Raw genomic sequence first — 24,198 nt, forward strand, 5'->3', positions numbered from 1 at the left:
CCTGATATCTCGCGGTGGAGACTCCTTGGCCCAGCAGACGCATCGAGAAGCAGTCATCAAGAGCGTGCTTCTGGCCCACGTGTCTCGCACGTAGCCCGCCAGCAACAACCGTGCGGGAGCGTTTTGATACTCTGAAAGAAGCCTAAGTCTTGCTCGTTGGGCCAGTTATTGACTCTTTTACCAGGCCTTTGCTTATTACACTACGCTCCACCGCGGAGGACTTGCTGCAAAAGAGCAATGCTGCAGCCACATCGTGAACGTGGTTTTCGAGCAGTGTAGTTGTTCTTGGCGCCCAATGCGGTGAATTGGATCTAGTTTCAAGGCGCCTCTACTCGCTCAACTTGCCAGTCGGAGCATGCAGTGCGAGAAGTATCAGGCGATGTACTATATTCTGCCTCATAACTGCTTCATATGAGCCACCGTGGGTGGATGGAAAAACTGGGGGGACACCGCCCGCCAAGACCGTGCAGGATTTCTTGCACTGACTATGAATCCTGCAGGAGAGATTCACTATAGTCTTGGAAGAGAAAAGGATTGGGTTTTTTCGTGTCGACTGTGCTGGCAGGGTGTCCAGAACTACTCTACCTCGGCGTATACTGTCGAATTGTGCGAGTGTATGCGTGAGTCGTGCAGTCTCGCGCGAGTGTATGGTGGATACCAATGGAACCCGCGCCAGTATACACGCAGAGCTCTCTTGGCTTGGTTTCAACGGAGTGGGAACCAGAATCCAGTACGAGACTAAGCTCTGAGCTCTGGCGGAGTAGCCGGTCGGTCAGGCCAATGCGTAAGCCGGGCCTACACTGTGTCTGGGAGGACGTGACATGGATGTTGGTATATGGTAACTAGTTTTGTCTTTCTGGTTCTCTGACGCCTGTCTTGATTATTTCCTACTGAAGTTTTGGGCACATAATCTTTGGCTCCTTCTCCCTCTCTTCCTGGTTCGAGTTTGCGTCAGCCCGTCAGATATGGGCGACCATGAGGGCGAATGGACACTTTCAATGGCTGCGAAGCCTATACTTTGGTCCTTCGTCTGGGCATTCACCTGCCTCGTCGTCGTTTCTTTCCCCGAATCAATCAGCAGGCGGACGGGCGTGATGATGGTCTTCGCTGCCGGGTATGGTGCATGGCAAACTGCAACAGACCTATCTCCTGACATGATTTTCAACGAAATCTACGTGCGCTATATCTTGATCTGTGCGTCACATATTCTCGCGATGGTGTACAAGAATCCCGGCACAAAGGCCATACCAAACTCTGTACGTATGCTCGAGCTACGCCACTTACAGTTTCGTGGCACATTCCCTTCAGGAGCCTCTGCTCGGCTACTGTCGTTGAGGTATGACACGCTGACGAGTTAGCAGCTTGAACCGACTTGTGTACAGCCGACATGGAATCCTCTCTACAGAGGATGGAAAACTGTGTTCAATGCCCGAGGCATCGGGACGCAATGGGAAGCGCCCTACCTCTGGCCCGGCATCAAGCACACGTCGATGGCGCGGAAGCCGACCTCAGCCCCAGATCCCAGAAACTCCAGTCCTAGACTCCTTAGCGCACCTCACAACCTCACGGCGCGAAGCAAGTGGGCTGGAATCGGTGTTCGCTGTGGCTATCTACTGCTGAACTTCCTGGCCCTTTGTCTCTACTATGAGTTCATGGAGCCGCAGCGTCTTTTCACTGTTCCGCCGAGGCCTAGCGACTGGACGCGCGACAAGGAGGGCATTGTGCGACGCCTGATCCAGACTACCATGGGCAACACACCTGCAACGCCGGTCACCAGCCGCGAGTTCCATATTCGCGCCGTCTTCGCCATCGACAAGGTGGCACACGATTTTCTGCTGCTTTCTTTGTATCACGATGCCTTTGCAATCTTCTGGCTGTCCATCGGTCTGGACGAGTCATGGGAATGGCCTCCTTTATATGGTCGGATTTCCGATGCATACACCGTCCGACGCTTCTGGTCTCTGTATTGGCACCGCCTGTTTTACAAATCGGCTAGTAGCCACGCTGCACTCGTTCTGAGATTCTTTCGAGTCGGAAGCCGGACGCCGTTCTCGAGGATCCTGGTGTCGTTTCTGGTGTTCGGGCTGAGCGCGGTCATGCATGCTATGGTGGACACGAGGCTTGGACGGACTTGTGCTTGGGGGAGAAATTTGTGGTACTGGCTTTTGCAGCCTGCTGCGTTTGTTATGGAAGGACTGGTGCAATTTGTGTGGGTGAAGAGTAGATGCCGGCATCTAGCATCTCGATATCTCTCTGTACGGATCTTGGAGATACTCGAGAGGCTTACGGGGTATGCGTGGGTGTGCGCGTGGCTGTTATGGGAAGGGCCGAAGCGTTCATTTCCAATGGCTACATGTCAACGTCGTATGCATTGATTTGGTGTAGCCATGCCTATGGTACATCTCTGCTACAGGTGCGGGCGAAGCTTTCAGTTCGGAAGTACCACATCAGGATCTGTGTTTCTCTGAGACAATGCCTTGGTCTACATGTCGAATGCATGCTCCGGTGATCGTTGTGCTGAATGAGGCTCTGAAGCGCTTGGCAAACACATCGGATGCGCGTCCAAGCTCCCGCAAGCTCCATCTCAAGCCGCACCCCACGTTTTCTCCAACTCCCCATTGCTTTCTTCCTCCTCGCTCTCTCCCTTCCGCCTACCCACCATGGCGCCCAACCAGCGCGGGCGCTCCCTCGCGAAAGAGGCGTTCGCGCCCATGTTCCGCAAGCTCAAGACCTCGACCTACACAGACAACGTCCGCCCCGGCGTCGCGCCGTCGCACTACATCCGCACGCTCTCGTGGAATGCGACGGGCGGGTTCATCGCGACGGGCGCGGCGGACCGGACGCTGCGGATCTGGAACCCGGAGAGGCCCAATGTGCGTACGCATCCATGCACATTTCCGTTTCGCACATGCCGGGCAGCCTGAGCTGGAGTCGAGCACTCGCTGCGACGGGAAGACTGCATGCATACAGTCCCGGGACAAGCAGACGAAGGCCGACGCTGATGCCAACGTGTTCAGGTCAAAAACTCCACCGAGCTCCGCCTGCCCCTCCCCACCACCAAGCCCGCCCCCAACACCCCGCCCACCGCCCTCGAGCGCGTCGCCTTCCACCCGCTCAACGAGCACGAGCTCGCCTCCTCGTCGACCGACGGCCTCGTGCGCCTCTGGGACGTCCGCAGCCGCGCTCTCACCTCGACCGTCCGCGTCGGCGCCCCGCTCGCGAAAGGCGAGCGCGACGAATCGCCCTTCACGCTCGCCTGGACCCCGGACGGCACGTCGCTCCTCGCCGGCCGCAAGGACAACCTGCTGTGCGTGATTGATCGAGCGACGGGCACCGTGCGGCAGACGCACCAGGAGCCCCTGCAGACGAACCAGTGCGTCTTCGACTGGGAGGGCGCGTGCGTGTACACGACGACGGGCGACGGCAGCGTCAAGATCCTGCGCTATCCGTCCTTCGAGCCTGCGCTCGCGCTCAATGCGCACACGGCGAGCTGCATGGCGGTTGCCTACTCTCCGAGTGGCGAGTACGTGGCTGCAGGCGGCGGCGACGCCTTGGTGTCTCTCTGGGACACCTCCGAGTGGATCTGCGTGCGCACGCTGGACCTCACGGGCTCGGCGGTCAAGAGCATTGATTTCAGCTTCGACGGAAGCTACATTGCGGCTGGCGGGGAGGGCGCCGAGGAGAAGCGCCTGAATATCGCCCATGTCGAGAGCGGGGAGACGGTCGTGAGCGTCGAAATCCCCACCCCCGCACTACAGGTCGCGTGGCATCCGAGTCGCTACGTGCTGGCGTATTCGGCAGATGCGCACGGGTTGAAGATTGTTGGAGGCATGAGCTAGCGTGCGTTGACCGTCGCGGGCAGCATATACACGGCGTTCTTTTGGAGATTTGGTCGGTCGGATGGGCATGATACCCTTTGCTTCGTACATTCTCGACGCATTATCGACAGAGATGTTTCTGTCATTTTGGCATTGTCCCATGTGTTCACACGCCAGCACGATCCTTTGCCGTTCCAATTGATCTTGCATTACAACACATGTAGTCTCGACTGATTTCTAGAACCGGAATCCGTGCGTGAAAAGGGAGGTTGCTATCAAGGCGCCACTAGATACAGATACCACTTCGTTAGCGAGACTAAACGAGGACAAAGACTACAACGTCCCATATCGACGTCACGTCAACAGCCTTCGTGGGTGATGGCCGTCACGGCTCGCATGTCCCTCCACTCCCATCAGCGGGCGATGTTCCTTACTTCTTGGCATCAGCGCGTCGTCGTCATCTTCGTCGTAATCAAACGGCACGTCGTCCTGCGTGCCGTCCTCCTTGAAGTAATAGTACCGACACATAGCAACGCAATGTGCTTTGCTTTGACCGCCCGGACAGTGCCCTTCGCAGATCCCATTCTCTACATCTAGTCAGCGAGACACAATCAAGTCACAGCAGACGACGTACTCACTCTGTTCGTTGCTCATATGCGGGGAAGTTTTAATTGTGCTCACTACCACAGGATGCCATGTTACCGTGGCACTAGGAGTTTCCAACCGATCGTCTGTCTTAGTTGATTTTGAAAGTGATCCTGTAGCGAGATGTTCGTGATGCGCCGGTTTGTAAGAAAGAGTAACGGACGAGAGCGGGAAATGCGCTTCGTACGTCTTGTTATATGGTGGACTTGGAATAGGGATCTCCGTGAAAAGATCTTCTAGCTGCAACTCCACATGACTCGTTGACCATGCAGGGTGCTTGGGAAAAGTCGTGGGTTCTCCAAATGGACTTGTCGACTTCGTGGTCAGTGATCCCTTCGATGGCAGAGCGGAGGTGGCCGAAGCGAACAACGTGAGAGCGGTGTGCTTCTTCGTTGAGCTCTGGATCTCCACCCCGGTAGGCTTGGGCTTAGCGGCAGGCTTCCTAGTCGACGAAGAGGTCTGTTTCCCCTGGTCGGCCGTCTTCGTGGAGTTTACCTTCGGTGGTCGCGTCGAGGTCGCGGTAGCAGACGTTGATGTGGTACCGTGAGACTCCTTGAAAGCAGTCTCCTTATCCAAGTCCTCCTCTTCGTCTTCGTCGTCACCGTCATCGCCGTTGTAGAAGCTCGGCTTCTTGTGGTTTGACTCGTGGCTCTCGTCCTCATCTTCGTCGTCCTCGTCGTCCTCAGGCTTGTCCTGCATCCAGTAAGCCGAGATCCTTGGAGGACACCATTGGACATACCTTGTCAAACGAGCCTTCCTGTAGATATACCGTGGCAGTCGGATGCTGTGTAGGACTATTTGTCTTCCAGACGAAATGGGAGGTCCGGCTGCCATCTGCGATACTGATGGGGGCCGGTCTACTTGGATGCCCCGGAAGCCTGTTCTCGCTGGGATAGTTATCTTCATCATCACTATCCGAGGATTCTTCATCCGTCTCGGAGGGATCAGGAACGGTGGTATGGGCATGGACCTTTGTCTTGGTCTGGAAGTCAACGACGGTCGACGTCTTCGTCTTGTCGGCGTGATGGGTCCGGGTGTGAAAGGCGGGCTTGATGAAAATGCCTGAGATTGAAGTCGTGTTCAGGTGGACAGTCGCTGTGGAAGCACTGTACGTTTCCGCCCATACATTGGTGGTGGTGTGATGTGTTTTGAGTATCCTACTGGTGCCATTGATTGTGGTGAAGACTTTGTTTGTCAGTGTCGGGACAACTGGCCAAGGCCCACCTCCAGTGATGGTGGTACTCGCGTCCCACCACGTAACAGTAGCAGTCTTGGAAAGCTTCGCAGAAATAGTAGCAGTCTTCGAGGGTCTGGTCCAAAGAGAAGCAGTTTTCAAGTCCTGCGTCGTCGGGACATGAGGCCAATCCGTGGGCTGATTCTGAAAAATGCATGCCCTGAGCCTCGGAAGATCGTATCTGCAGTCGGTCAAAGGAAAATTGGTGTGAGATGGCTGGTCCTTGCCACACGAAGTCGCAGACGTCACCGTTGTCGTGACAGTGACAATAGGCTGCGTGCATACCGCCTTGGATCCATTAATCACAACAGGGTCGTAATCGTATAAGATGAACGGCTCGGACGGTCCTACGGATGGAAACGGCCGCATAAAGCTCGCTGTGTGGAGGACGCGGCGTGGGTATGTGATGTTCGTCGGCAGCACCGCGAGGACAACAGCTGGTAGAATGGAAAAGATGATGGCGGAGGAATGCATCTTGAAATACAGCGCGGGTGCGCTAACGATGAATTCAAATGTGACAGAATGGTGATTCTGGAGGGTGAAAGGAGCCGGGCGGGGCGGAATCATTGTTGACGGGAGCAGTTGTCGCGGCTGCCATTGCTTATAGTTGTAAGGACGTGGTTAGGTAGCCGTAAGAGAAGGAGCATAGCTGATGAAAAGAGAAAGGTGGCGATGGGAAGGGGCTATGGTGTTTAATTTCCACGAGAAGCTTTCTCCATGAGACATGAGACATAAGGATGATGTGATTCGTAAGAGTCATAGGACAGAAATATCAAGGCTATCGCTTCCTCATAGACATGCGGTGCAGCTGGTGGCATTTACTGTATCTTTTCAAGCTGAGCTTGGGTAAGCATGACCATACAGGGAAGGGACTGCAAGCAACTGCAAGGTGGGATCCAGGCGAAAAAGATGGGCAGATTGATTGCAACTTTCCCGATAGCACGTTGCACAAAGAAAACCCGGCTCGCGCCAGCGTTGACCTGGTTCGATCTCACTTCCTTTGGCTCAATCTCACCCCTGAAAGGCTCGAACCGGCGCTCTTCCGGGGTTCCTTTTATTCTTCTCAAGTAGTATTACTGACCCTGCTGGGCAGGTGTCTTATTAAGAATAGAGATAATTTGTGTTGATAATATTATGTAGTGCTTGAAGTTATTGGTAGAGAGTGACAGACATGAACCCTGATGAATCGCTAATATACGACCCCAGCTACAACCGAGCCACAACACCACACCACAGCTACCATCCCCCAAGCCTTGCAACTCTCCTTACAATCCTTCGCAACCGTATTCTTCGCACAGCTCTTCTCGCTCAAATGCGTCCCCTTCAGCAACTCACAGTTCTGCGTCTTGTTATTCACACAGTCCACCAAACAATCCTCCGCCGCGCCCCTCTTGCCCTTCTTCGTTCCGTTCGGACTCCCCTTCCCTTCCCATCGCCAGTTCTAGATTGCCCCTTCTCCCCGGCCTTCTTCAACCTAGCATCCACGGCAGCCATAAACACCATATCAAGCACATCCTGCGCCTCGGCATCAGACTTGGTGCTATACCCAACTTTTAACTTGTTGATGAGGGTATTCACCCCAGGAGTCGACAGGGCGTCGATCGTGTGCTGCTGGATGTCCGCCGCGGGCTTGTTGAGGGCGGCGCCGAGGTCGGTGAAGAGCGCGTTGAGGGCAATGTCGGATTTGAAGGCTGTGACGTCGATTGCTTGGTCTCGAGGAGTACCGGTGGCAATCATGGCAACTTGCATAGAAGTGGTGGTGAGGCCGGACAAGGATTTGAGATGGGAGAACTTCATATGGGAGCCTGGAAATGGGAGATTGAGACGGGATTGGACAGAGATGCGTATGAAATGAGATGAGATATCGCTGTTATACAGCGGAATGGCCGTCTGCATGTGTTGAGTGTCCGTCCTGTTCACTACTGGGAAAGGCGCGTCAGCTTGCACGTGCCGGCTGTGTGGAAGTCTCTTCGCATACAAGGAGGTGTGCAATATTGATCATTTCACTGGAGGTTGTCGATGCAATGCATCAGACAGTAGCGAATGGTGCGACCTCATCTGCTAGACCTTTTAACTTGTGTTAACTAGACGTGGACTTGAGCGGGGTTGTAAGTGTAGAGGCCTACAACACTCACCCGACTTCAAATACAAAGAAGAAGACCGTGGGTGGACAATATGCTTCTGGAGATCCCTGCACGAAGCAGCTTGCTGTCGATTCAAGGACCGCGCAAAACAACGGACACTGAGATTACCTTGACACGTCCAGGGGCAGGCTGGGCGTCGTTCACTGCCGACCCGCTATCAGGGCGCCGGACAGCTGTAGTTCGTTGCTAGCCACATGTCATTGCACCAGACAGTTTCTAGTTCACTGTCGAACCGCCGCGACAGCGCTGGGCAGGTTCAACACCCATGCATGCGTAGACATTGACACCTGAACAACCCTGTCAGATCATCAGGATTATTCGTGGTGCAGACGTCTTTCGTTGGATGATCCGCGGTACGGCTGGGCTGTCAGCGTGGAAAGAAGGTAGATCACCCGGCTTAATAATGCAGCCCATCTCCTAAGCATATGAAGTCCCGATCTCTCATTGCGCTGAGGTCTCAGGCACTTGTGCACTACCGGTTGACAGCCTGTCATACCCAGCACCAGCGCTAGTTTCGCGACCGTGGTAAGCCCTTGGTGAAACGGGATCGATTCATCTGGGAATATGTGCGCGTTTTGTGTGCGCACGTATCACTTGCAGCGGGACATGGCTCCGCGGACAGGTCTGGTGGGGCTGTGGAAGCGCGTCATCCCGAAGCGGCAGGGATGGTGAAGGGCCTGCGCACGGGCCATGAACCGCGCCATCTTTATTTGGAGCTGCGCAAAAGCAATCGACCTACCTTCGCAACCATTGACGCCACCGCATACGGCCTGCAACCCTCTCTTGCGCAGAGCGCGGCTTCAAGACAAGTCTCGACGTCATGAGTACCTTTGGCAGTCCCGGCGGCCAAGTGAAGGCTGGCCGACCGACACCGTACGTTGCAACCTGGCTACCGCTCTACGCGTCCCTAACCCAAGCTGCCGTCCCATTGCGCCGGCAACACACGCCCTAGATGGAAGTCGCTAACAGATGCTGCGGGCAGCCCGGAGCGCGGCTCATTCCCCCTCGACCATGACGGTCCGTACCCCATATCCCACGCTCTGGACACCCAATCCTCCCTCTGCCTCGCATCGCCCTCCGGAGCACTCTGGCCACCGCTGACTGAGCATTCCAGGCGAGTGCAAGCACATCATCTCGCGCTATCTGAGCTGCATCCGATCCCACCGTGGGACCAACGATCCGGCGTGTCGCGAACTGTCGAAACAATACCTGACTTGCCGTATGGATCGGTACGTACCAGCGATCCCTTTTTATCGAAACGTCCCGATTCTCCAGCCTCGCGCACTGCGGCGCAGCTATGTTTGTCACCGAAGCAAGCCATGGCCATTCTGAGTCCGAAGCAAGGGAGGCAGTGGATCTTGTGGTACCGATCTGTCAAAGTGACTTGACCGGGCTCCTGGGACTCGTGGAATAGACTGCGCATAGGGGCTCTTCTCTTGCAGCAAGGGAGACCGGCTGTACTCCCCATTCCTCTGTTTCAGCCAGGAGCAAAGCCGTAGCTACCAACCGCAGCTGTCGGAGCTGTCAGATGGGCAAACACACTGCTCCATTCGTCGCGATTCTGGCTCGACACCCTCGACTGCTCCACTCTTCTCCACACTTTGCAGCGCCTCCAGCAACGCCTTCATCCCCACTTGCTTCTGTCACACTGCCTCGGCAGCATCCGAACGGGCTACGACTGCCTAAAATAGCTTTGCCCTAGAACTTTGCTGACCGTGTCTGCTGCGACAGGAATCTCATGGCGCCTGACTCGTTCAAGAACCTTGGTTTCGGCGATGACAGTGATGGCCCAGCGCAAGCGCCCAAGGCTGCGACTGCAACCCCGTCCCAGCAGCAACCGCAGTCGCAAACCGACGGTAAGCCCCGCGCCTCCTAGATAAGGCGCCGTATCGAGAGGAATGAAGGGACCTGCGGCTCCCACTCTGCGGCTCGGCAGTATCCGAATAGCCGAGTCCATCCCTGCTCTTCGTCTGGACCACTCAGGGCCAACGCTCTGCCCAGGTCTCGCGGCAACGCTCTGGGGATAGACGACAGCTTTGACAGGTTACATCACATCTCGCCTTGCGCTATCTCCATGTCTTACTTTGAGACAATCCAAGGGCTGAACACAAGATGGAGTCGACGAGACAGTGTACCGGGAACGACAATGCAATGCATGAAGAGCGGGGAAAGGTGTATTAGACTATTGGGAGGACAACCGCTGGTGTAATGCTTCGCCACAGCAGCAAGCACCACATGCGACACGTCCCAACGTTCAGCCACCGAAGCTACGACATACGAGGTATCAATAAACCTTTATTCGACTTCACTATTGCCCTTCGCACAGCTCCCACCCCGTGAATCATGATCTCGCACCTGCCTCCGCACCCTGCTCCTCCCGCAGGCCGTCTTCCGCACCACCTAAGACATCCGTCATCCACACTCGCCAGAAGCGGGATCGATCGGCAGAACCACCGATCGTCGGACGCGGGGTGCAACGTCGCACTGCGGACGGGATGCCTGCACTAGCCTGCGCGCAACCGAGCTCACTGACCACCGCCTTTGGTCCCCCCAAGATCTGACTGTCCTCTGCACGCCCGCACCTCAGGCGGTGCGCGCGGCAAGATGGAGTGCTTAGCTGCGGTGGGCGGCGGCGGCGGTGGCAGCGACGGCTCTGCGCCGGGGCTCCGGGTCCGCGCGTCGTGCAGCGGGGCAGGTGATTCGGTTCGCCATGAGACTCTTGCAGTGGGCGTGTGGGTGTGCGGGATGCAGTGCAGGACTACAGACCGATGACGGCGTCGTTTGACGACCAAGAGTAGCAAGCAGTGGTAAGTAGACCGTAGATGCGAATGCTGCATTCCACTCGCCTCAGAAGCGAAGCCGGCTGCATTCTGTCATGGTACACGTTCACATCTGGCGATATTGCGTTGTATTAAGAAGCGGCCTGCGCTCAGTCTCAAACGCCGGCGTCGGCAGCGGCAGCAGCAGCTGGTTACGCTGCATGCTTGGTTCGCCACCGCAGGACCGCAGGCGCAGAACGTCTCCACATGTCAAGATCCTTGTTACTCGGTGTCAGTGAGGTCGTGCGCAGGCACGCAGTGTTGAGAGAGTACAGCGTCTGCACTCTGTATCTTGTGTTTCTGTGGGGGAGCACGTCCGGGCTGGCTTGCCGATGCTGGAGACAGATGAAGAGTGCAGTGTCGAGAAAGGTATGGAGGTTTGTACCACGGAGGCGTTGCGTCGGGTGGAATAAACTTGCTCAGGACGACCTTTCCGGATTCCTGGATGCCCGCTGGCTTCACCGCAGTGTGGTGTTTCAGACAGACTCACCTGCGGGCCTTTGTCATGGCCGCCGAGTGCACTGGAGCATAGCAGGCGGACATGGGCGGGGCACGAGCACTTATCAGCATCCCTCCATCAATCTATCTACGAAAAGCAACCAGATGCTCGGCATGCGCAAAACGCTCGTCTGACCAGGACCGCTGTCTCCCCGCGGGACGGTAGAGGCGGCGCGTGCAAGCGAGGCGCCGGGTGCCGCAGTGGGAGAAGGGATCCGGACGGCGTAGCTGTCACGCCTTTTCTGTTTTCATGTGCAGCATCTGGGTAGAGCGGCGTGGCGGCGCCGGTGCTAGAGTGGAGTTGGATGTAGGACGAGGTGGAGGAGGAAAGACGGGGTCTGGGCTGTGAAATGGAAGAGTGATGCGTAAGATTCAGTCATTTGTGATGGGGTGCGATGGCTTGCGGGTGTACGCGCATGTGCGATACGAATCTACAGACACTACGAGGCTGGCCAAAGCAAGGCAAGCAAGCCGTCTTTGTCCGTCGCCATACTGCACCCTCCATCCTTCATCCTCCATTATGCACTCGTGAACCCGTCCCACTTCGAATCAAAATGGCCCACTTTTCGCTGTGATGAAGAAGGTGTACGTGTGGGTGCTGCCTCGGAGACAAAGCAAGACACAAACAAAGACAGTACTAAGACATCGAGGCCTGAATAAAGTTTGCTTCACAAGACTGCCTCGTTCGGTAGCTCGTTCAGGTCACTGAGCGGCTTAATGGCGGTATCTAGGCATCTAACACACACCTTCACAGGACATCATGATTCAAGCAAGCCACATGGTCGTTGAAACTGCACAATATCTGCCTTTCCGTAGAATGACTCATGTACTTACGAGGCAGCTTATTTCCGCGGACTGATATGATTGTCTTGCTTCAGTGAAGTGACAAGGCTGTGGTGGCGATGTCCCATCCCTCAGAGCCTCCTGTGGGCCGTGCGCCCACCCTCCTTTTGGAGGTCTACGTACCCACCCACCACTCCAAGGAGGCTGTGCAAATATTGCTTTGCTCAGCGATATCCACCGGGACCAGGCGGGTGGGGAAGCGGATGACTCGGCCGGCCGAGCAAGCCAGGCAGCCTCACTTGATCCTACGGGCATCTTAGGCACCCATCATGTTTGGTCAAGTCAAACAGGCACACACAAAGGCACGAGCGAGCACGTTTGACAATAGGTAATAGAGATGTATTAGGGGGATTCGGATACTACATGAATGAAATAGCTCAAGCCATCGGCAACAAGGAAATGATAACATGAATAGAGCAACGAAAAACAGACCCGTACCAGAGCCCAGCAAGACATCATCCGCGATGTAGTGCGTTGAGTTCCGATGCCGAATGTAGATTCATCCGTGAAAACATGAACATGTGTAGGAACTAAACCATCAATATGCCCAAATCGACCCCGCCCATGCAACCTAAAATCAAGAACAGACGATCATAGATTCGAAAACGGGGTGAAGTGAATGACAGACAAAAGCGTGTTTGTCTATAGCGAGAATAGACAGCGAAATAGGAAAAGCAGATAAACGAGAAAGCGGAGCTCGGAGCCTGGCCAGGCTGGGAGTTGTACGCCGATAAAGTATGCACACCGATAATCAACTACGCCGTAGGAAACATGAGATCGAAGATCATATATGTGAAGGACGTGATAAGCCGATGCTGTCGGAGATAACGGAGGCGTTCCTCTGATGGCCAGCACAGGAGGACGGCGCGGTCGCTTCGACATGCATGGAAGATCTCGGTGATATAGGAGCCACGTCTAAGACCTTAGATGGCAGTCTGGAGCAACGTCGATAAAGAAAGTGCACATGCCGCACGTGCTGGGGGTATCGCGGGGGGTATCATCAATAGGAAAGCGGACGATGCAGAAGGATGCCGAGGACAGATGGTGCCAACTCCTTGGACTTAGTTGAGTTCCATGAAGTTTTCATCTTCTTCTTTCAGACTCTGGTTCGTCCAGTATTGATGTGACGTGTTGTTCGCGTTGATGTTCGAACCGCTGCCGTTGCTCTGCATGTCCGGGCTGAGGCTCTGCGGCGTGTGATTGAGAGGCTCGCCGGCGAGGTTGGTGTGCTTGGGAACGCGGAGTCCTGACCCTGGGCCGCGGGAGTACTTGAAGGTGGAGAAGCCGTTCTTCTCCACAGCGTCCACTAGTTCCGTGCGCATACGGCGTACTTCTTCAGTCTGGTCGGGTTCCCAGTTCTCTCCGGGCGAAAGCTGCTGCAGGCGAGCTTGCATCTCATCTCGCTCCTGGGTCATCTTGTAGAGCAACCACATCAGGTCGCGGGTCCAGCTGACAGCGCCGTTGAGGATGTCGCCCTTGTTAGGGCCCTTGTCTTTCTCTTCAAGTGGCAGTCCTTGCGTGATGTTGCCAGCTGCTCGTCTGCCGGCACCGCCAGCCAACAACGAGGTCGCTTGTGGGGGCGACATGCCACTGGCGCCCAAGGTAGGTGAGAGCGGGCCGTTGTTGTTGATGTGCTTGCGGATCTTCTCATCCTCCAGACGATGCTGCGGTACAAGTCGAGAAAGATCGTGGATGCGCTCGTTGATGTTGTCGCGACGACGGCGCTCGACAAGGTTGTGAGATTCACGACGGCGACGCTTTTTTGCATCCTGCGTCTGACCGATGTCAACTTTGGCGGGCAGAGATGCATGCTTGGCAGAGTGCATGACCTCGGAGATTTGATGATGCTGTAGGTTACCGCCGTGGGGTGAGCTCGGCGAGTCGACCCAACTGTTGGAGTGGCCGCTTCCTGGAGTACCATCCCATTGAGTGGACGACATACTAGGCTTGTGCCCATGTATGCGGGAAGCCATGATGGGCTGAGAACCAAAGTTGCCTGAGTCTGGCGTGCCCAAGTGCAGATTGCTGATGGCTGGAGTCTTGGGTGACATTGGGCTCCTGTTGTCGGACGGAAGGCGGCTCATGGAGATGCGTGGCCGTGCCTGACTGCCCTGCATGCTACCGGAGAAACCCATGGGATGTCGGTTGTGATATTGGTTAAAGTCGAACCCGTTGGGGTTGACAAAGGGACTCTGAATGGGAGCGTCGTCAGGGGTGTTGGAGTACAGCTGGTGGTTGATGTTTTGGTGGCTGCCGATGACATGGCTGCCACTCGGCTGGAAGAAGTCTTGCTGGTGAGAACGTTCGTTCTGTCCAAATGCATCGAATCCTTGGTGCTGTTCAAAGTTGCCCAGCGAATCTGCGAGCTCGTCATCTGCAATGCCCGCACCGCCGGCGATGTAGCCGTTGGAGCCACCGAAGTGGTTGTTCATGTTCATGCTCCCACTCATGGTGAGGTCAGATGGATTGATACCGTTTCCACTCTCGTGGGGTGCGCTGAATTGCTGATTACCAAACGAGTTCATGCTGAAACCGCTTTGGGAGATGAAATTGTTGTGCGTGAAGTCGTCGTGCTCCTCTTTGATGTAAGGGGTCGGCGAGCCACTACCGGCCATGTTAAAGATGTCTGGGTCTAGTGTGTCGTCAGAGAAAGGATCCGGGCGAAAGTCCAACCTCGAAAGGGTCTTTTGAGGAGAGTAGGAAGATGGAGGAGTGAAAAGGGCGTCCGCTTGAGGGACAGTTAGTATGCTTTCATAGAGCATGATGGCGACAGCAGAGGTTGATTGACTGGAAATGGAATGGAGATAGAAGAGGAAAGCAATATATGGTAATAGAGAGAGGCAGGGCAACAGGGGTGCGGCCCAGGATGTTCTCATGACAACCAAGGGGTGGGGATGTGACGGGGGCGTACTTACTAGGCTGTGGCATTACTGAAGGTTACAGTGGGTTGTGGAATGCGATGTTAAGGCCGAGCCGGTAATGGTCCCGAGTCTCAATGACCTGAAACGCTCTTACTTTGTCCAAGCGAATGACTACGGAATGCAGTCAAAGGTTTGCAGGGAACTGGCAGCACGAGACAGCCGGTGACCCTATAAAAAGCCTGGGGTGCCGATTGCTAGAACGGCCACACGATCAGAAAGGCAAAGCTCGGGGCACTCGCTTGCGTGGTAGATAGACACTCGAGACAAGAGGATGTTTGTTCTGCATAAGAAGCGTTAGTCGCGCACTGGGGGACGCAGAAGCAGCTGCAGGTCGCTGGTGGGGGGGAGGAGATGGCTCACCGGACACGGCGAGCTAGATTGCGATGCTCGCACAGGGGGAAGGTGATTTCCTGGCTACTCCCTGCGGTGTGGTGGGCGGCGCAGAGGTGTGTATGCGCGGGAGGATGGGACGATGATCGGGCGCGTCGAAACTCGTGGCTGTGGTCTCGGGCCGATCTGGAGTACTATGTCAGCGGCAGGCTCTCACAGATACCGAGTCCGACGACGAGCTCTGAGGTTGCAGAGGTGTGGCGCACAGGCAGAGGCGAGCGGCGGTGGACGACAGGCGTCTGCACTCTGGGCGTAGTGGGGACTGTGGTACGGGGAGCCGAAAGCAGAGAAACAGTCGGCAGGCCGGTCGCACGGCGCCAATTCTGCCGTGTGGGATACTGTGTGTGTGCGCCAGGCCGCGATATGCAGGTGGGGAGAGGGGAGGAAGGAGCGACGGGGCGTTTGACTCACCTCGCCTCGCGGTCGAGGAAGTGGCAATCGCGACTCGGGCCGCGACTCGAAGGGCTGGAGGTGGCCTCGACGAGAGGTCGGAGCAGGCGTTGGCGCGGGAGGGCGCCGCGCACAGAGGAGCAAACTTGCGGTCGTGGGGAGCAGGCTGGTGGCACACGTTTGTCTCTTTGAAGGCTGGTGGGCCTAGATGACAAAGTGCGGGACAGATGGACCGGGGAGCGGACGGCGGCGCAGGAGGACGGCGCTCGTCCAAAGGCGTAACTGCAGAAGAGGGGGTGTTGTCGGCGGGCTCTGTGTAACTCGCTCAGGTGGAATACTGGATATGTGGGTAGCGGAGAGGGCCTGGAGGTGGGGGGAATTGGGCGGGATCCGCTCTCGCAGTCGCGCGCTAGCAGGCGGCGGGACAATGCGCGGCGGGACAATGGGGGCCGGCGTTTGCAGGCAGAGGGTCGCGCAGCGCGAGAGAGAGATGTTGGTGTTTCGAGCCCGGTGAGAATCGAGGTGGTGGCCGCGCCGGGAGAGGGCACAGAAGGCGGTCTGCACGCCAGGGCCAGCCCACGGGCGAGCGACGACTAGGGTATGCGGGCGGTGCCAAGCGAAGGTCGGCGTCGGCGGCCCACGACTCACGCACTCAATCAATCAGCGCGCCGGGTGCAGCGCTGCTCGTCGCGGGGTTCGGCAAAAGAAACGCACTCTGTTGTGCGTCGGGCGGCGTGCTGGGGGCGATCTGGCTGGTGTATCGCTGCACGGCACCGCGAGGCGTATGACGTCTTGCGGTTCGGGGTGCGGCGGCGAGCGTGTGTAGCGCGTGTGAGCGGGATGCAGGATCTTGGTACACGGGGTGGAGCAGAGGGAGGCGGCGAACAGCAGTGCATGTGTATGTAAATGTGTGTAGGTAGATGCAGACGAGGGCGGCGTGGTTGGCCGGAGCGATGCGGGACGGCAGCCAGACTATTATACCCGCAGCCAGCGCGGCTCTCGCTCCCACGGTGAGCATATGCAATCTCACCAGACGGACGCCCTCGTCGCCAGTGTGGCTCATCAGCCCGATCGATTACGGCCAGCATGGAAGCGTGGGCCGTGGGCCCTCCATCATCATGCCTGCCTGCGCGCGGGCTTGTTCCCGGCGGCCTCAAAAGGTCACCCGCGGGCAGTAGTGGGCATTTGCCATGGACGTCGACGACGGAGGGGACGGGTGTCTCACCTCCCAGCCATGGCGACGCCCACGCTCTGCACTCTGGCGCCAGCTCGATCCGGACGGGCGACCTGGCGCGCCGCCCACCGTTTGCGAGGCAGGCGAGCTCAGCAGAGGGTAGTTCGCCTTGGCCGCGCGCTGTGGTTGCGGCGCTGGTGACAAGTTGATATACATCCTGGTCGCCGTTCCCCAGGCCTCCGGGCGCCGCTAGCGCGCGCGCCTCCGCCAGAGCTCGAGCATCGCCCGTCACGCCTCAGCGCTGAGCGCCATCCCAGTGCCGCATACAGTGCACACACCTAGCACACCCCCCACCAGCCCACACGCTCGCGCTGCGACCCTCCCTCTGCCCTGGCCTGCCCCCCGCCGCTGCTGCTGCGACCCTCCCCCCAGCCCGGCCTCCCGCCGCACGCTCCCGTCCAATAGCCTCCGCCACGGGCTCCTCTGCCAGCGTCCTCCCAGCAGCTGCCTTCTCGTCACAAGCCTCACGCACCGGGCGCCCTGTCTGAGACCTCTGTCTGGCAGCTGCCATTGGACGGCCTATCCGCACAACTGCAGACGACGCGGCGAAGATCATCTGCACATAATCCCCCGAGCCGCGGTGCAGGTGTAGCTCTCTGTCCTTCTGCCGCAACACAACGGCCGCTGCCATTGTCGTGCCCCCGCCGGCCAGCCAAGCCACAGCAGCACCCACTCGCTCCCAGGCCGACGACTCAGGCTGCTGAGCAGGGACAGCCCTCCTCGGGTCGCTGCCTAGTGCGTATCAGGGCCCGGCTATCGTGCGTCGCCTGCTGCGGCTCCTCGAAAGGCTTCGGTGCAACTGCAGCCCATCCTCTCCACCATCGCTGTGTGTTCCAGTCCAAAACAGGCTTCTTCCTGCGCCAGCATCCACATCTTGGCCGCGACCCGACCGAGAACAGCACCACCACGCAGCATGGCGTCTGCCTCGTTCCGCGACTCGATGAACTCTCTAGGATGGACCAGAAGAGATCCCGATGTTCCCGTGAACACCGCGCCGCCCACCCTGATGGGACGGCTTCAGAACTTGAACCCCTTCGGGTCGGGGGGCTATGTCAGGCTGCCGACCTCGAATGATGGACCCGGAGCACCTCTACCCGCACCAACGAGGAGAGAGGAAGAAGAAGGGTTCTTTGCCCGTAAGTTGACCCTGTTTCTCTATTTGGACGGTGGCAACGTCCATCCCTTCCTCCCAACTTCACTGCCTGCGCCGGGGACATTCACTTCCCATACAATGCCTATTAGGCATGCAAAGGTTCAGATCTCGATCTACTTATGTTCGGCGCTTTTGGGTCTTGCCGGTTGTCCTCGTGACGGACCCGCAGCGCTCTGCATGAGGCCGTAGTCTCAGATGCACTTTCCAAAATCCCATACCGAAGCTCGACAAGAATCATGGATGCAGCGCACCCCTATCTTGTTTCATTCAACAGTTAATCTTTTGGGTCCTTAGTACGTCACCTGGTCTGATCGTGCAGCGACCGGCCGGCGTGACAGAAGGGAGTTCCTGCGTAAACCCTCCTGGGTGCAGTAGGCTTGCATATCCGCGGCCGTTGTTTTTGAACTTTGCTAACTGCGTTCCACAGTGAGTCGATGGGACCGCATGCTGATCTTTGGTGGGTACTTGCTGCATGGGTTGATCTTGCACAACGACTGATTGCACTAGGCGGGTTGCTGCTTGCGTCGGTAGCGTTGTTTGCTACCTGCATTGGACTTATGTTCACACCCATCTTCATCGCTCGGCCAAGCAAATTTGCCATACTTGTAAGTTGAAACCGGTTTGCTTGCTTCCAAATCTATCATCGCATGGCCGCCCCGAGAGTGGTGAAATCATCTGTGGTGAAGCACTGGCACTTAGTGTGTCTTACCCTGGTCCAGCTGCGAACTGTGGTGCATCTCCCATCAAGGGTAATAGCACCTCCGCTATGGCTTTTGAGCTCCACTCGCCGATTACAAAGGACTGCCTCTGGCGAATGGCGTCTGTTGTTTCGGGGGGTGTGCCACTCATGACCCCTCTAGCCACCGTGCGATCTGCATTGGACCCTTTGCATCGATCATGCGGGTGCTAGCACCGGCGCACTGCAGAAGGGCATACCTAAATCCAACATCTCGTCCATGTGCATTTGGCAGGCATTACATGGACATTGTGGAGCTAACCTGTGTTCCCTGACTCAAGTGGTCGATGGCTAGTTTACTCTTCCTATGCGCCTGGGGCGTCTTGATGGGTCCTTTGACTTACAGTAAGAAAGCCTGACTGTCGCCCTTCAAGCTGCTGCTGACCAGCCCTAGTCCAACATCTTGTGTCTGGGCCTCGACTACCCTTTACGGCGGCTTACTTTGGCACCATTGCCCTCACACTCTACTTTAGTCTGGTGGTAGGTCACGGCAGTTCGCCATCCCTGCCCCTGTCATTGAACCCTGCGCGCATCTCTGTCCTGCCTCTCTCCCCCACGCTAGCTTATCGATATGGTCGTCTGGATGTTTACTGACGTCTAGCCACCTGATCACACAGCTCCAAATGTTCATCCTCACATTCATTGCTACCGTTGCACAGCTGGTAGCCCTCGCCTTCTACACGGTATCATACTTCCCCATGGGCTCCACGGGCCTGCGATTTGCTGCACGCTTTGGGGGAAACCGCGTCGCCGCCTGGATGAATGACTGAGCCCAGGCAGCGCAACTGGCACCGAGTATGTCGTGTCTGGGTGGCGCGGTGTCTGGGCGGAGCGACGCGTCGTGCGTCGCGTCTTTGTTACGAAGCAAACACACCTTTCCGGGGCATCAAACCGGTCAAGTAGAATTCATCAATGTTACACACGGTCGCGGTTGCACGCTGCGTGCTTTCGCGCTCTGATTGACTCGTCTACCGGGCGCTTTCGCAATCAACCTCACTCCAGTGCACCACTCCAAAGCTCTACCATCTTGCACCCTTGCCATGGCCTCGACACGATCCACAGCGACCGTAGGCCTGTCCGTGTACCCTAGCGCCAACAGTTGCAACGGATCTTCCGGCAGTCGTTGGCAGGGATGCTATACCTTGCCACAGCATCACGTTCACAGGCGGGCGCTGAAGCGGACGAGTCATATGGCTTGTCTTAGATTCAGCTTGGCTCCCACCTTGTTTGGACGAGTTCTGGGAGATCTCTACCCTCTTTGCCTCGTGGCTGCTCGGGCCAGTGCAGCCTCGGACTTGGGCTAGATGGTTACTGCGTATTTCCAATCACGGTTTCGAGCTCTGAAGAAGAGCAGCACACCGATCAGAAAACAGTCGGACTGCTGTTGCGCCTCCGGACGCTGCGCGCGCGAGGAGCGCATGATGGCATGATGGGCCTCACCGACTTCTGCTCGAGGGCGGACGGCTTTCTCTAGCGCTCTCGCCATGAATCAAACAATCCCGACATGCCCCCGCTCTGGTACGGCGCGCGCGTTATCGACCGGCTGCAAGAACCGTGCGTGACTTGAAGTCTACGCCCAGTCTAGCGATGCCACCTTCACGGTTTCGCGCAAGCGCCAGCTGAGTACGGTGCGTGAGGGTGTGTGGTCGAGGTCCGTGACTTTCCGAATTAAGCGACGTTGAAAGAAGATGGTGTTGTGCATGGGGCTAGAGGCCCTGGATCTTCATATTGCATTGCATATCCGTGACGCGCGAGGGCTCGGACCACCTGCGATCGCATGGAGGGGATGCGAGTGCGGGGTCGCGCCACAACGTGCAACACGCGGCTGTCGTCACAGTTGCTTGATGAGCATGGCGTGGACATGGGCATAGACATGGACGTTGGAGTGCTGATGGACGAGCTAGGCGGGCGAATGGCGGTGTCGTAGTCACGGCAACCCAGATGCCTGTTGCCTGTGATATCAGGATCTAGATCGCATGGCATTCTCGGTGCTGTTCGCGGAAAGCGCGCTCCGGCAGCAATAATATACGAACCTTCAAAGGGGAACGCGAACGTCACGACAGTGAGCAGGGCCGTTCAGCCTGCGGCAAGCGGGCGCAGGTCGGACTGGAATGCGATAGCGATGGTGGCCTCGCCTCTCATCGCGTTGCGCTCGCCATCGATCAATATAATGCAGCGCTTTAAATAGCAGTGTGCAATAAAGTCAAAGCGGGCGGCCTGGCGAGCCCAAGGAGCTCGAGACCGCAGACAGAACGCGTTGCCGCAGCGGGCAGTACGCGGTGGTGCTAGAGCGCGGGTGCAACATCATCTCACTCGCATGAAGATTGGCTTTGACGTCCGCGATGCGCGGGCATGCGCGAGGGCCTTGGTTGGACTTGCTTGTAGCTTGACGTCGCACGTAGGCGAATTCCGCGGCTAGACGGTGCCACACGATGCGTGAGACTGTGTCTAGCAGGGCTGAAAGAAGGTTCTTGTGGCTTTCACGCGTTGCTGCTTACGCACTGCAAAGGCACAGCAAGGGCGAGCGAAGCGCGATCGGTGTGAGATGGATGAGAGCGCGCTGCTTTCGGCCGAGGTTAGATGGAGGGGCTTGTGCTACCTGCGACGATGAGGGGAGCCGCTGACACAGAGCTTAGAAAGACATTCACCCCGCCGCGTCTCCACGTGTTGGAGCATGTACGAGCGGCCCGACGGTTCTGCCGGGGAATAATCGAATGAGAACAGCAATGTAATGGGTCGGGCTAACTTGTCGACCGGTAGCTGCGTCGAGCTACCCCTCATTCATTCGTCCATTCGCTCCTTCTTCCCAGGAGATACTTCGTGGACAGTATCGGCAGTTGGGGTAGGATCCCTCCTAGGCGGCATCGACGCGTTCGAAGACCCTCTTGCTCAGGTCTTCCGCTCTTGATTGGAAGCAAGACACCAAGAGCCTCAATGCCCCTCAGTTAGTTGGCCCCACTTCATGGAGCTCCCTGATGTGGGGTCCATGAACCCCAATTTCTTAATGACATGCGCCTTCAATTGACAGCATTTCTTTCTACATCGATAAACCCTCTTGGAGTTATCCGGCCTTACAGAGCCTAACGCACGTCGACTCAGCATGGCTCCTCTAGAAAACCCTACAGAATACCAGAAGATCTTCCACTGGGCGGATACTCAAAAGGATGGCTCAGTCCCGTCGTTCCGAACAAGGAAAAATGATCCTTATGAGGTGAGCTTACCATGACCGATTGATTGCGACGGCCCACGCTGACACCGCATCCATAGTATCAAGCTGGCTTCGACAACATATTCGAGAGCGAGGCCGTTCCGGGTAATTAACCGCCGTCCTGCCATCCCAGATTGATTCCACTTCGGTCGACACGACTCTGACCACGCCCATCGGTGTAGGCACAATACCCCAGGGCCAGAACTCGCCACGCAACGTGAGATTCGGGCTCTACGCTGAGCAGATGACCGCCACGGCGTTCGTTGCGCCCAGACACCTGAACAAGAAAGCTTGGTGCGTAGCACAGAACGTGATTTCGCGATCGGATGCTGACGACCCGCTTCAGGCTTTACAGAGCAAGGCCGGCTGTCGCACATCAGGGATTTGTGAGTGGAATCCAAATTATCTTTCGTCAGCCCTACGAGATCAAGGAGGAAGAGAAGAGTGTGGACGGTCAGCATGCGGGGCGTACGCTCGGAGCTTACACTCGTCTGACTTCACGCTTCCCATCTGGGATCTATGTGCATTGAGGCCTCCTACGCCGCATACCAGGCCGGCGGTCGTGCCCTAACCCTCGCGGCGTTCTCCGAAGGAGATATCCCAAGATTATCATCCCACACTCCAAACGCATTCCCACCATTACCTAGTCAGTGTCTGACCACAACACTAACAAACCCCAGACCGATCTTCCTGAAAACAAAGACACCGAGTCCTGCTTCCTGCCGCTCAACCCGCGTGTGCATGTGTCCCCCACGCAGCTCGCATGGCTCCCATTCGACATCCCGAAGGATAATGATGTGGATTTTGTCGGGGGGTTGAAGACGATTGCGGGGTCCGGGGATCCGACGCTGAGGGAGGGGCTGGCGGTGCATAGCTTTCTGTGCAACAAGAGTATGCAGAAGAGGGCGACGGTGAACTCAGATGGAGATTACTTAATTGTGGCACAAGAGGGTAATTTGGTATGTTGTTCTGGTTCTGTGTGGGGGATTGTTGAATTGGACGGCATCAACGGAAGAGATTTGCTGATCAGGAGCCCAGGACATCCAAACCGAGTTCGGCATGCTCTACGTCCAGCCCGGCGAAATCTGCGTGATCCAGCGCGGCCAACGCTTCAAAGTCAACGTCGAGGGCCCAACCCGCGGCTACATACTCGAGATCTGGGGCTCCAACTTCCAACTCCCCGAGCTAGGTACCAACCTCTCCCTCCTCGCTACTTGTCCACTTTAACACATCTCAACAAGGCCCTCTCGGCGCAAACGGCCTCGCCAACGCCCGCGACTTCCTCCACCCCGTCGCCAAATACGAAATCGAAAAAGAGCCCTGGGAAATCATTTACAAACTCGGCGGCAAGTTCTTCAAATCCACGCAGAACCATAGCCCCTTCGATGTCGTCGCCTGGCACGGCAACTACGTGCCCTACAAGTACGACCTAACCAAGTTTGTAAACGTGGGCTCGATTTCAGTGGACCACATCGATCCCAGCATCTTCTGCGTCTTGACCGCGCCGAGCCGCGATCCGTCCGCCCCGCTCGCGGACTTCCTCATCTTTAGCCCCAGATGGGACGTCGCCAGCCACACTGTACGTACCATTGTTCCCCTTGCTCAATCGTGAGGTCCGGAGTAGTACGCAGAAATTAACACATACAGTACCGCCCGCCCTACTACCACCGCAACGCTGCCTCCGAGCTCATGGGCCTCATCTACGGCGAATACGCCGGCCGCAGTGACTCCTTCCAACCTGGCGGCGTCTCCTTCGAGTGCGGCTTCGTGCCCCACGGCGTCGCGTACGAAGAGTTCAAGGCAGCATCCGCTGCACCTCCCCCGGAAATGAGGATTTCTGAAGGTGCGGTCGCGTTTATGATGGAGAGTAGCCGCCCGTTCACCATTACCGAGTGGGCATGGTCAAGCGAGAAATTGCATGAGCACGAGCCCAAGATGTGGGATAATTTGGTGGATAATTTCAGCACGCATACGGAGGAGGTGGAGAAACTGCTTGCGGAACAGGTGAAGAAGCTCGGGGTGAATAGAGGGTGAGGGATGCACTTAGGCTGTAGTGTTTGAGTGTCTGGAGGATGCTTGTTTATATATACCTCTACGCAATCTTACTCATGAATGGAAATGTGTTGGCCTTGAGTTGATCATGTGCGTGTAGCCCCAGGATGCAC

At 56.8% G+C, this 24,198-nt stretch overlaps 9 protein-coding genes across 9 annotated transcripts; 6 read left to right on the top strand and 3 right to left on the bottom strand.

Moving 5' to 3' along the window:
• Positions 1 to 854: 854 nt before the first annotated feature.
• Positions 855 to 2,518, top strand: CC84DRAFT_184620 (uncharacterized protein). Its single transcript, XM_018185496.1, has 2 exons — positions 855 to 1,256; positions 1,362 to 2,518. Exons 1-2 carry the CDS (start codon positions 966 to 968, stop codon positions 2,373 to 2,375), a joined length of 1,305 nt encoding a protein of 434 aa, XP_018043530.1. The 5' UTR covers positions 855 to 965; the 3' UTR covers positions 2,376 to 2,518.
• Positions 2,519 to 2,660: 142 nt separating this feature from the next.
• CC84DRAFT_1212610 (WD40 repeat-like protein) lies at positions 2,661 to 3,839 on the top strand (the record flags this gene model as incomplete). Its single annotated transcript, XM_018182466.1, has 2 exons — positions 2,661 to 2,873; positions 3,018 to 3,839. The coding sequence occupies 2 exons, from the start codon at positions 2,661 to 2,663 to the stop codon at positions 3,837 to 3,839; spliced, it is 1,035 nt and encodes a 344-aa protein (XP_018043531.1).
• A 2,977-nt stretch (positions 3,840 to 6,816) lies between these two features.
• CC84DRAFT_184880 (uncharacterized protein) lies at positions 6,817 to 7,853 on the bottom strand. The gene is made up of 3 exons (XM_018185498.1): positions 7,833 to 7,853; positions 7,676 to 7,781; positions 6,817 to 7,619 (listed from the first exon to the last, which is right to left on the bottom strand). The coding sequence occupies exon 3, from the start codon at positions 7,591 to 7,593 to the stop codon at positions 7,051 to 7,053; it is 543 nt and encodes a 180-aa protein (XP_018043532.1). The 5' UTR covers positions 7,594 to 7,619; positions 7,676 to 7,781; positions 7,833 to 7,853; the 3' UTR covers positions 6,817 to 7,050.
• An 808-nt stretch (positions 7,854 to 8,661) lies between these two features.
• CC84DRAFT_1052635 (uncharacterized protein) lies at positions 8,662 to 9,624 on the top strand (the record flags this gene model as incomplete). Its single annotated transcript, XM_018173499.1, has 4 exons — positions 8,662 to 8,714; positions 8,824 to 8,858; positions 8,956 to 9,070; positions 9,573 to 9,624. Coding segments are annotated over 4 exons (255 nt in total), but the record flags the coding sequence as incomplete, so codon positions are not given.
• Positions 9,625 to 10,747: 1,123 nt separating this feature from the next.
• Positions 10,748 to 11,423, top strand: CC84DRAFT_184850 (uncharacterized protein). The gene has a single exon (XM_018185497.1). The coding sequence runs from the start codon at positions 10,868 to 10,870 to the stop codon at positions 11,291 to 11,293; it is 426 nt and encodes a 141-aa protein (XP_018043534.1). The 5' UTR covers positions 10,748 to 10,867; the 3' UTR covers positions 11,294 to 11,423.
• A 1,549-nt stretch (positions 11,424 to 12,972) lies between these two features.
• On the bottom strand, positions 12,973 to 15,061 carry CC84DRAFT_184990 (HLH transcription factor). The gene is made up of 2 exons (XM_018185500.1): positions 14,917 to 15,061; positions 12,973 to 14,729 (listed from the first exon to the last, which is right to left on the bottom strand). The coding sequence occupies exons 1-2, from the start codon at positions 14,927 to 14,929 to the stop codon at positions 13,063 to 13,065; spliced, it is 1,680 nt and encodes a 559-aa protein (XP_018043535.1). The 5' UTR covers positions 14,930 to 15,061; the 3' UTR covers positions 12,973 to 13,062.
• Positions 15,062 to 15,295: 234 nt separating this feature from the next.
• CC84DRAFT_1171767 (uncharacterized protein) lies at positions 15,296 to 17,567 on the bottom strand (the record flags this gene model as incomplete). Its single annotated transcript, XM_018179929.1, has 6 exons — positions 15,296 to 15,438; positions 15,470 to 15,574; positions 15,724 to 16,014; positions 16,417 to 16,674; positions 16,733 to 17,070; positions 17,215 to 17,567. The coding sequence occupies 6 exons, from the start codon at positions 17,565 to 17,567 to the stop codon at positions 15,296 to 15,298; spliced, it is 1,488 nt and encodes a 495-aa protein (XP_018043536.1).
• A 141-nt stretch (positions 17,568 to 17,708) lies between these two features.
• Positions 17,709 to 19,730, top strand: CC84DRAFT_184893 (SFT2-domain-containing protein). The gene is made up of 6 exons (XM_018185499.1): positions 17,709 to 18,072; positions 18,517 to 18,546; positions 18,597 to 18,694; positions 19,107 to 19,170; positions 19,220 to 19,305; positions 19,443 to 19,730. The coding sequence occupies exons 1-6, from the start codon at positions 17,850 to 17,852 to the stop codon at positions 19,593 to 19,595; spliced, it is 654 nt and encodes a 217-aa protein (XP_018043537.1). The 5' UTR covers positions 17,709 to 17,849; the 3' UTR covers positions 19,596 to 19,730.
• A 1,700-nt stretch (positions 19,731 to 21,430) lies between these two features.
• Positions 21,431 to 24,149, top strand: CC84DRAFT_1110285 (homogentisate 1,2-dioxygenase-like protein). The gene is made up of 8 exons (XM_018175245.1): positions 21,431 to 22,036; positions 22,093 to 22,138; positions 22,216 to 22,327; positions 22,380 to 22,419; positions 22,714 to 22,992; positions 23,072 to 23,222; positions 23,275 to 23,612; positions 23,681 to 24,149. The coding sequence occupies exons 1-8, from the start codon at positions 21,926 to 21,928 to the stop codon at positions 24,065 to 24,067; spliced, it is 1,464 nt and encodes a 487-aa protein (XP_018043538.1). The 5' UTR covers positions 21,431 to 21,925; the 3' UTR covers positions 24,068 to 24,149.
• Positions 24,150 to 24,198: the final 49 nt, after the last annotated feature.

The sequence above is a fragment of the Paraphaeosphaeria sporulosa genome (assembly GCF_001642045.1).
Source record: "Paraphaeosphaeria sporulosa strain AP3s5-JAC2a unplaced genomic scaffold CC84scaffold_1, whole genome shotgun sequence".
Classification (NCBI taxonomy): Eukaryota; Fungi; Ascomycota; class Dothideomycetes; order Pleosporales; family Didymosphaeriaceae; genus Paraphaeosphaeria; species Paraphaeosphaeria sporulosa.